The following is a 10838-nucleotide window of genomic DNA, read 5'->3' as shown; positions in this document are numbered from 1 at the left end:
CATCTAAGAGGGAACCTAGAAAAGAGAGATAAACATACCAATTGACGTGGAGCCTCCTACAGTGATAGTTGCATTCTCTTATAAGCCATTTCGATGTATTCCTGAAAAGAAGAACCAAATAATCGATGAAAACTCAAACTATTGGGGTGTAAGAAATCTGGGAAGCAACATGGGTGCTCATGTTCAGTTATGGAACAAATGACATCGTCCCCCACCAAATCAAGCAAGAAGTCAAGTGTGGATGCGCAAGAGGCCATGATTCCCACACGAGTTGTAGATTAAATCTGCTATTCAGAAAGCCAAATGAACCAGACCAATATTCTCTCCATCCTGCACAATTGCACCCTCTGATTTCTAATGTGAATGCATGATATTATTTGCATGATTAACAGGCATGCCTACATATTAATTAGGCAAAAGAAAAACCGGTGTGTCCGTGTGTGTGAGAGGGACTTACAGGTCAGAGATGCAGATGAGGCATCTCCACTCAAGCGAGGAGCCGAGCTCCACAAATGGCCACAGCTGCACCTCGTGACTACACACGCACAACAGATGTTGCCACTCATGAAGGCGCCGACGCCAAGTACAAGCGATCGCTGCGATGGATGGAAACCATTCTCCGACGACCAGATCAGCGTCGATGCCATCGCCTTCCCAGCAGCGGTGTATTCCTTTTTTTCATACTATGCAATTACTTTTTAGTCTAAATTCTTTCTGCAGCTATCCTGCACGGGAGCATTAGGGTGCGCTTCACTGTGTCCGTCAAATCAATAGTGAACAAAGGAATGCTGACAACACAACTATTATGCATCAGATTAGTGGTAATTTTCGATCATATTTCTCGGTACATTACGGAGCATGACTATCATAGTTTGGCAGTGGCTAAAATAGTACAATATCACACCACCAACATTAAAAGCAATGAAAATGGGTATTATCACACTATAACATTTTGTATCACCTAGCTGGTATTCATGCATCTTCCAGCGTGTCACCCTTTCCGCAAAGCACGGTCAAGCTGTAAGGGTTATAACTTTTATTAGGAAACAAACTAAACCAAGTTTGGGTAAAATGTAATCTTAGAGTCTGGCTAACAATAGTACTGCTAATAAGAAAGTAGTTTCAGATTTGACTAGCGGCAGATAAGAAGAACCCTCTGATGATCACACGTACACATTCACAGGATGCTAATGGTCAAGTCTTTGCATCACCATGTAGCTATAAATATGATAACACAGACAAAACCTTGCAGAAATCGAGCTAAATAAGTGGTCTGATAATTAATTCCGTAATCTTTAGTTTTCATTACTGAACCTTGAAAAGGGGAAGCAAGAAAGAACTGAACGATGCTCTTACAGAACTAAAGAACCTTAATTGTGTGAAGTGAATAGGTTTTGTAAGTTTATCGCTGTATGTTTGGTAAACCAAGGGCACAAAATACAACATAACTTGCCTGAAACACATAAACATAAGTCTTGGCATACCAAGAGCACAAATAACAACATAAATTTCCCCAAAACAATTAAAAGGTTGTGTAAATTGTGAATTTGTGCCAAATGCATTATTTTCATGAATTGTGTAAATTGCAGGGATTAAATCTGATGTGGAAAATTTTGTGCTGGAGAGAGGATTAATGGTGAAGTGTGCTATCTTGACAGTTGGCACCATCCTAAATTCATATATAGCATAAATGTTTATCTGGCCATAATGTGATTTTTTACAACTACTAGAGAAAGTTTCTTATTTGTGTAGGTACTACTCCCTTCATCCAGAAAGACAAGGCGTGCACGTTTTGAAGTATGTGGGTTATCTCAGACACAATGGATGCCATTTAATAGTGTTTTTAATACAAGTCCAACGATATCAATTTTGTATCATTAATCCACATACAGTCGGACAAGTCCAGGTAAAACATAAATCTAAGAAAGCACGAGCGCCATATATTTCTAGACAGAGGGAATACAGAACAGTAGTAAACACAGCTACGTGAGACTAGCTATCACACTACTTTCAAAGAGAAATTTACCACTTGTAACACCTAGAATGAGCACACATGTAAGAAAAAGTTGAAGTCAAGAAAAACTACAGAGAAAACACCAAGTTTATCTTCAACAGAGATACTAACTTGCTTCCATATTCCATAACTGATGGTGTATGTTGGCTCACACAATCACACCAGGGCGCAATTATCCTTTGCTACATATCCAGCATCCAGAAACTTGCAAAGTAAAAGTGAAACCAAAAAAAATGTTTAACTTCACATTTGTGTTTTCTCTGTCCATTCACAGTCAACCCATAACATGGTTAACAAAAACCAATAGTACGGATTCCACAGAGCATACCAGAAAACAATAGTAATTTTCTTACAATCAGACATTCCAGTATGAATCAATACTTGACTTCGACATGCCACAACAAAAAATCACGGTTAGCCCTGTTTTAGTATCAAATATTTGGCCATTAGTGTAGTCACTCCTACCATTTATAACGTGATGACCAAGAGTATCATTGTGTTTGTATCTACATTCTATGGCTGATTAGTGGCACAGGGCATGACCAGAGTACCAGACCTTATCTTACTTCTAGAGAAACACTTGCAGCATCCTAATAGTATAGAATCTAGTAACTCTGTACCACATTAGATGAGATAATAGATTGTGAACTGAATACCTTTGCAGTCCTTTGCCAAGCACAAACAGAACATCCAGAGCAAAGACCTAAAACACAAGACCCATACAAAAGCAATTAAACTGCAAATCAGATATGCACAAACAATAGAGCAAGCTTTTTGAACAGGTTCACAACACCTACGAACAATGAAGTGCCGCTTGCACAACAGATGGATCATAATACAAGTATAAATTGCAAGGCAATCAAAGGTTGCACCTTACTTCTGTACCCAAGCCGCATGATACACAAAAGACAGAACATGGCCTCATGCCAATGTATGCAGGAGTAAAATGGCAATCACAGTCTTATTTCTCGGCGCAGGCGTCTATATTTCTCTTGCATCCTCAATAGATCCCTAGAAATCTGCTGATTCCCCGTCAGCATCAACCCATTGAGGACACGGTTGAGCATGAACCTTCTGGGCAAGTAGCCTCTCTCCACCATCTCCATCACCATCCTCGCAGCCATTGCCATGTCCTCGGCCCTCTTGCGCACAAACATTGCACTTATTATGATGTTGTACGTATCTTGGTTGGGCAGGCAGTCCTCTCCTCTACTCATCCTCTCAAACAAACACAGGGCCTTGTCGATCTCCCCTTCCTCAAACGAATACCTTATTAGAACATTGTATGTCTGAACGACAGGCTCGCAGCCTTCACTCTTCATCCTCTCCATGAGCTTCATAGCTTGGTCGATTTTCGCAGCATGGCAGAGGCCCCGGATCAAGACGGTGTAAGTAACCACATTAGGTCTGCAATCCTTTTGGACCATATCATCGAACACCGTCAACGCATCCTCCACGTTTCCCTTCTTACATATGACTTGAATAAGCGCGTTGTAAGTGGCCACTGATGGTGTGCATCCTTCTTTAGACATTTCATCGAACAGTTTGCGAGCTTTGTCGAGCTGCCCAGCGATACCCAGCCCATGGATGACTGTTGTGTAGGAAACAATGTCGGGCTTACTACAGCTCTCGTCTTTGCTCCCCCGCTTCTTCATCTGGAGGAAGAAGTTCCACGCGTGCTGCACCTGTCCAGCGCGGAAGAAGCCCTTGAGCATGATGTTGTATGTGGTTTTGGTGGGGGCGATGCCGGACTCGGCCATCTGCCGCAGCAGGTCGAGCGCGCGGGACGTGTCCTTGACGCGGCACCAGCCGTCGGCGAGGGTGTTGTAGGTGACCACGTCCGGCGGGAAGCGGCCCTGGAGGGCGCGGACGAGGGAGGCGGCCTTGGCGGCGTGGCGCGACTTGCCGAGCGCGTCGAGGAGGGAGTTGAAGAGCGGGAGGTCCTGCGTGACGCGGTGGGAGCGGTGGAGCGAGAGGAAGAGGCGGACGGCGACGTCGGGCCTGCGCTGCGAGGCGGCGAAGCGCTCGAAGAGGATGGGGAAGGTGCGCGGGGTGAAGGGCAGGCGGAGGCGCGGGAAGAGCGCGAGGATGGAGTTGGTGAGCTGGCGCGGGTGGCGGAGGCGCGCGGAGAGGTCGAGCGCGAGGTCGATGGTGCAGGGGGAGACGGCGTGCGCGCGGGCGGGGAGGTGGAGGAGCGAGTGGAAGAAGAGGAGCGCGCGAGGGGCGTGGTGCCAGAGGAGCTTGAGGACGGAGTTGGCCACGGGCGTCGGGAGCGCCGGCGCGGCGGCGAGGAGCGACGCCGAGAGGGAGCGCGCCGACGCGGTGGTGAGGGTGGAGGACGGGTGGTTGAGCACGAGGGCGGCGATTTGTCGAGCGGATGGGGATGATGTGGGGAAGAGTGACGAAACCGAAGCTGGCGGCGGCGGCGGCATTGGCGCGTGGAGGGAGCACCGGAGCAGAGAGTATCAGACTATCAGTTACACAAGACAAAGGCGAATAAAGTTACCTAAAATCTATTACGTGCCAGGGCACGCTGGTGTCTTACCCGGTGCCCCCCTTTCCCTCATTACGATCCACGTGGGGCTGTTGGTGGAAGATACCGTGTTGGGGCCCACCACAATCTGAGCGATCTTATCTCTTCCAGAAAAGTTTTCCCCTCTTTCGTAGAGATAGTTCTAGCGCACCGTCGTCGGTTGCCACCTCTGCGAGCGCGCTGCGGCCGGCCGCCACCTCCGCGAGCGCGCCGCCGCCGGCGGCAACCTCCGCGAGCGCCCCGCCGCCGGCGACCACCTCCGCGAGCGCGACGCCGCCGGTCGCCACCTCCATCAGCGCCGTCGCCCGTCGGGAAGGGAAAGTCCTTCGCCTCGCCGTCGGGCGCGCCGGTGACCCCATTCTCACCTGGTGCCGTTGGGAACGGCGAGCCGCTGGGCCCTCTCTCCCATGATCCAGCGCGTTGCTAGTCCCTGCCACCACTTCTCTTCCCGTTAATTTCTGCTCCTCCAAGGCTCCTTAGTTCTACATCTAAAAACATCCAAGGATGTAATAAAAGTATGCTCCCCATTGTTCTGGTTGTATTTTTCGATTTTTTTACATCCCAAATGATGACAGTGGTAGATGTATTTTTTCTTCATTTTCTACATCCAAGATCTGATTCACCTCTATTTTGGATGTAAGAATAGTATATTGCTCCCAGGTTTTTTACATCCCGAATGACGGCAGTGTTAGAGAATTCCCAATGTTAGATGTATTTTCTCTCTTTTTTCTACATGCACTGATCTGGAATTATAACTTTTCTGAAGAATTAGATGATGTATTTATTTTTACAGGATCGATCTTGCATTTTTGCTCTCGTCGTGAACTTCGAACGGAGGCACGAAATGAGTAGTTGATTTTGCACATCCCGTGTTTCAGGTGCAGCGGACATTCCGGACGAAAAGAAGAAGTGCGTGGGATTATAACTTTCTATTTTTGGAACGTGGAGAATGTCACACTAATTTATTTCCATTTTTGGGTGGGGCACTCCGTAAGACTAATCGGTGCTAGGGCACTGTGTAGCAGCGTCCACGGCAAATCTAATTTCTGCCTGGGCACTGTGCGGTCTTACGTCGTGCCCACCCTTCGCGCGCGTCCGATTCCCATCGAGCGGCTTTGACGAAGCGGTTCACACAAACGACACGCGTTTTGTGGTCCCAGAATCGCTTATCCCTATCCCCTTCTCTCTGCAAGCCCTCTCTCACACAAGTCAGAGTAATATTGACGCCGGCGGCTCACACCAGCGCCCTTTCCGGCCACCGCGATCTGGCCTTCTTCGCGCGCCTCCCTACACCTCCTACCCACCCACATCTGGCCATTCCACTCCCCACCCCACGAACTCAAGCGATAGCTCGTGCCCCCATCGACGGGATCAGAGATCTTGGCGGAGGCGGTGGTGGTGCTCGCGCTCTAGAGGAGAAGGGCGGCGACCATGGTGTTGGCTGTTGGGGAGAGGGAAATCAAGCGGCGCCGTCGCTCTCAAGGGCCAATGCATGGTGGAATGTTGGTGGTGCCGCTGGCGAGGATTCGCAGTGCCCTGCTCCCGAGGCGGAAGACGGCGATGCTGCAGTGGCTTATATGTCGGAGGCACGGAGGAGGAGTGGGGGATCTGGTGGTGGGGAGTAGGGCGGCCACCGGCGACGAGAGGCGCGCTGCACAACGACCTCCCGTTCGATGGTGAGACTTTTGTCTTTGCCCTGGTAGTGATGTAGTTCTGCGTGATGCAAACACCTGAACTGACCCAAGTTTTCAGGCGAGGTGCCGTTACCATTGCAGTCAATGGGAAAAGCTACAAGTGATATCCAGCAGGCAAGTTGGATAGTTAGTCGTCGCCCCATTGGGTCCATTCCTCTGGTAGAGCTGACCAGCTCCCCATTAGATCATTACAACTCGTCGGAGAGTATTGTTGGACTTGATCTAGCACCAGTGCGGAATTTGGTGGAAATTCTGAGCCTTAAAATTTTGACACCTGATCTATGGACTTAATTAGGAGTAGTTTTTCTAGTTAAGGTCGCCAAGCCATCAGCCATGCTCGAGCTTTGTACACACTCCACACGTATGTTTCAATAGCTCAGCAGTCGGCGCTGCCGAGAACCGATAGCCACCCTGCTATTTTCTACATCTAGAAAAACTGAAGGATGTAACAAATAGTAGTTTCCCTCAATACTGCTAGACTGCTAGTAACTTTGGAAGTGGATGTACTTTCGATCATTTTTTTTTACATCGAGAATGATGAAAGGTTCAATATGTGTTTTTCCCAAAGCTAGATGAAACTTATGCATGTCGGTGTATCTTTTATCCTTTTTCTACATCCAGAAATTTGAATGGATCAAATAAAACACTAGTACTGTATTTTTGTAATTTTAGTGTATCTGGATGTATTTTTTTCTCTTTCCTACATCCAGAAATTTGAATGGATCAAGTAAAACACTAGTATATTTGTAATTTTAGTGCATCTGGATGTATTTTTTTCTCTTTCCTACATCCAGAATTTTGAATGGATCAAGTAATACACTAGTATATTTGTGATCCCAGGTTTGGTTCATCCAGATGTAATTTTTTCCTTTTTTTTTCTACATCTACTGCCATTTTGTACATTTTCAATTGTTAGGATGTATTTTATTTCTCTTTTATACATCTAGAATTTTATTTAGTTTTACGTATTTTTTTACAACCTAGAATGTAGTATTTTTCACAGGAACATACATGTAATTGATTGGGGATGTACTTATTAGCTTTTTGTTACATCAAATTGATCATTCATGCTGAAATTTCTATGCACAAATACATCATGTACCCCTTAGCCAAATGCTACATCTAATTTACCATGTGCTTGTTGCTGCGAATGTAATTCCTCTGCATTCCAACTAGGATGTATATTTTGAACTAGGATGTATTTGTAGTTTACAGGAAAGAAACTGAGTACATGCATTTATAATATGTTTATTGGGGTTTACCAACTGCAGAAATGTATTTTCTACATGAAGTATTTCTCGTATTTTATTCTGAGTACTGTGCGTGGGGCAAGTGTTAGGTAACTAGGTACGTAGTATTTGTTTTGGTTCCGCTTGTGTGAAGGAGAGACGGAACACGGGGGACAGAATTCTTTCCATTTTTGGAATGCGTGGAACAGAGGGCTTTGCTTATTTCTATTTTCGGGTAGGGCACCGCGTAAAGCAAAATCGTGCGCGCGCACCGTGTAGCCTGGCCCTAAAGTTAAACTGAATTCCTAATTCAGTCTTTTCTGGCGTCAGAAAGAAAAAATTGGCCCAAATGAGGGGGCCCCAGTCGTTCTCCCTATACGCCCCAATATTCGAAGTCCAGCCAGTTTTTTTCTATAATTTTAAACAACAAATAAACTACAAGAATTTATAATAAGTTTAACAAATGAATAAGTTTAGCATGGTAAATAATTTAACAAGTTTGGATCACAATGGCAAATAGATAAATAAACTAGACGGTAGCTTTGCGGATCCATAAATTGCAGTTGGTGATAAATATTTGTGTCTCGAACTTCTTGCCGTCTTGCGAGAAAAGTAGCAAGGTTAGCGGCACGCCGTGATTAACATCTACAATAGGATCCATCCATTCATACTGTTCAGTATCAAACACTACGAATTTTCGCTCGCTCTCAATAATCATGTTGTGCAATATCACACAAGCAGTCGTGACCTCCCCTATCTAATGTTTCGACCAGGTAAGAGCGAGGTACCGAACAATGGCAAATCAAGCTTGCAGAGCAACAAAGGCCCGCTTCACATCCTTTCGCAATTTGTTCATATTCATATGTTCAATAATTTTTTAGAAATTCTTATCAGGGTCGTCGGTATGTGCAACATCTCCCTAAATTGGACCGAAATTTGGGAGCAGGTCCCAACGCCCCAATATAATACTGTCGGCACCCCTGCCAGCGCCTATTTAAGGGTGTCGGTGGAGATGCTCTTATGTTTTTTGAGATATATTCGGTGCTCCTTTTTCGATCTATACTGGTGAGATCTCTCTAACTCAAAACGGGCGCAGATTTGGTGCACCTGAGTACCAGTGCTCCCTTTTTTATATTTTTAAAACATATAGTTCTATGTTACCAAAAATCCTAAAATGTATTCTATGAATACATATACATGTCTCAATACTCATGTGAAGTTTTGGTAGAAAGTGTGTTGTATTTTGCGCTACAAGGAAAAAATTATGGCTATGTATAGGTATAGTTTTTGTCGGAAATTTATCTTTTTTATGTAGTTCATAATACAACATATTTTCAACGAAATTTCTACTGTACCTTCAAAAGATTTATATGTATGTGAATATTTAAGCTCATATTTTTTGCAATCCCAGAAATATGTTTTTCAAGAACCTAGAGCACTGGTGCTCACGTGCCAAAGACAGTTCTCTAAAAAGGTACCCTAATGCGAATATTCGGAACATGGGTACTCATGAATCTGATAGGAACATATATGAATTTGATCTTTTCTTAACTTACATGGTGTCCGCGTACTTTTTTTTGACGGGTACTAAGTTGAAGGCCTTCCGGAAATATATAGGATTCCTTCATATTGTTTGTTGTAAAACTGTCATTTTTTCTTAATATACATATTTTTGAATTTCGGTACATAATTTGGTACGGACATATGTGTATCCTCTACATGAAAAAAAAATTATTTAACTTTTTTGAAGATCTAACCATATGGATGTTTAGCTGGCGCACTAAACCAGGATTTGTTGGACTTAGAGCATCTGCAACCGCGTCTTCCAAATCGTCTCCCAAACGGCGGGTCGAGCGTCGGGGACATTTTTTCTTTGTGCCGCGTTTAGGGGGCGTCGCTCCCCAGCCGCGTCCCCCAAACGTGGCCCCCAAACTTGTTTTTACATTAAACTACTGTTTTTTGAAAAAAAAAATTGCATTTTCATTTCAATAGAGAGGAGGAACATTACACAAACTACATAATTGGAAACATGGTTTTACACAAACTAATACATAGTTTGGAACATGGTTTACACAAACTAATACATAGTTAAAACATTGCAAAATGAGGAAACCTAACTAGAGTTGGCCTCGCAAATTCCGTATGTTCGGTGCCAAGAAAAAACACTCTCAGGCACTCTCAGTTATCCAAACTGGAAAATCCAGCTGGTAATGATAGCTCTGTTGGTCCTATGCAGGGAGAACATACAGAAACCTCTGTGATCATTTTTGCTGCGAAGAAAGAACACTCAGTGTGTTCAATCGTCGTCCTCTTCATCGTCGCCGTGGTAGTGCCGGCGGCACGACGTGTCGTCGAACACCTTCATGCTCATCTCCTCATCGCCTTGGTAGGAGAACGTGAGGACGCAACCAGGTTGGATGTCGTGGAAGCGCACAGACTTCTCCCAGTCGGTGGGAGGTAAATCTTGCCGCGCCCGTCGAAGAGCATGTCCACCGGCCACCGGTAGAAGCCGCATCCAGCTGCAGCGTGGCCGGCTCGTTGCCGGTGATGAACTCGGCGAACTTATTTGGCAGCCTATGGATGCCGAGTGGGTCGCCATTGAGGACGACGATGAACTCGAACTCCCACTCCCCCTCGGAAGACGATGACATCACAGGCACGGGCGACCGTGCAGGCCTTGCTGCTCCAGCACGGCTGCGGCCGTGGCCGCAACCTCGGCCTCGGCCTCTACCAGCCATGGAATAGCCCTCGACTCTTGAGATGGTGGCGGCTAGGGTTGGGGAGAGAGGTGCTAGGGTTTGTGTGTGAGGGACGATGCGAGAGCACCCCTCTTTATAGGCCGGAGGTAGGCGAGGGAGCGGTGGCGCTCATTAATTCCAGCACGGAGAGCTAGACGCAACGAGACGTATCGCTCCGCCTCCGCGGAAACTGCACCGTCGCTACGCGCCAATAACCTCCATCCCGAGGTAGGCGACGGTTGGGTTAAATTTGAATGTGTCAATGACGCATCGGGCAGGCCAATCCCCACCTCACGCTGTCTGGCGTGCCCGGAGCGTCCCCTGTGGAGCGGGGACGGGCTCGGGGCACCGGACACCTTATTGGGTCACGTCGGACGGAAATAGACTTTGGAACGTGCGACTGGAAACGAAAAATGCCTGGCGCCGCATCAAAAAATTTGGGGCGCGTTTGGTTGCCTGGGCCGATTTCCTGCATGACTGCGCCAGCAAGATGGGAGCCCCTGCGCATCGTGAACGGAACCCAGGGCCCATCGTTTGGTTGCCCGTTAACAGTACTTTCTTCCCTGCTCGTGCAGCCCACGGCCTGTTTGGTTGCAGATAGCTCAATGTTGTGATAACCCCTTCACTTAG

At 46.4% G+C, this 10838-nt stretch overlaps 1 protein-coding gene across 1 annotated transcript; it reads right to left on the bottom strand.

The window, feature by feature from the left end:
* Positions 1-2967: 2967 nt before the first annotated feature.
* On the bottom strand, positions 2968-4446 carry LOC124690519 (pentatricopeptide repeat-containing protein At1g74900, mitochondrial-like). The gene has a single exon (XM_047223896.1). It carries the CDS (start codon positions 4444-4446, stop codon positions 2968-2970), a length of 1479 nt encoding a protein of 492 aa, XP_047079852.1.
* Between the last annotated feature and the right edge of the window lie 6392 nt (positions 4447-10838).

The sequence above is a fragment of the Lolium rigidum genome, chromosome 2 (genome assembly GCF_022539505.1).
Source record: "Lolium rigidum isolate FL_2022 chromosome 2, APGP_CSIRO_Lrig_0.1, whole genome shotgun sequence".
NCBI lineage: Eukaryota > Viridiplantae > Streptophyta > Magnoliopsida > Poales > Poaceae > Lolium > Lolium rigidum.
The sequence above is the reverse complement of the archived record's forward strand: the minus strand, read 5'-3'. Positions and strand labels throughout refer to the sequence as shown.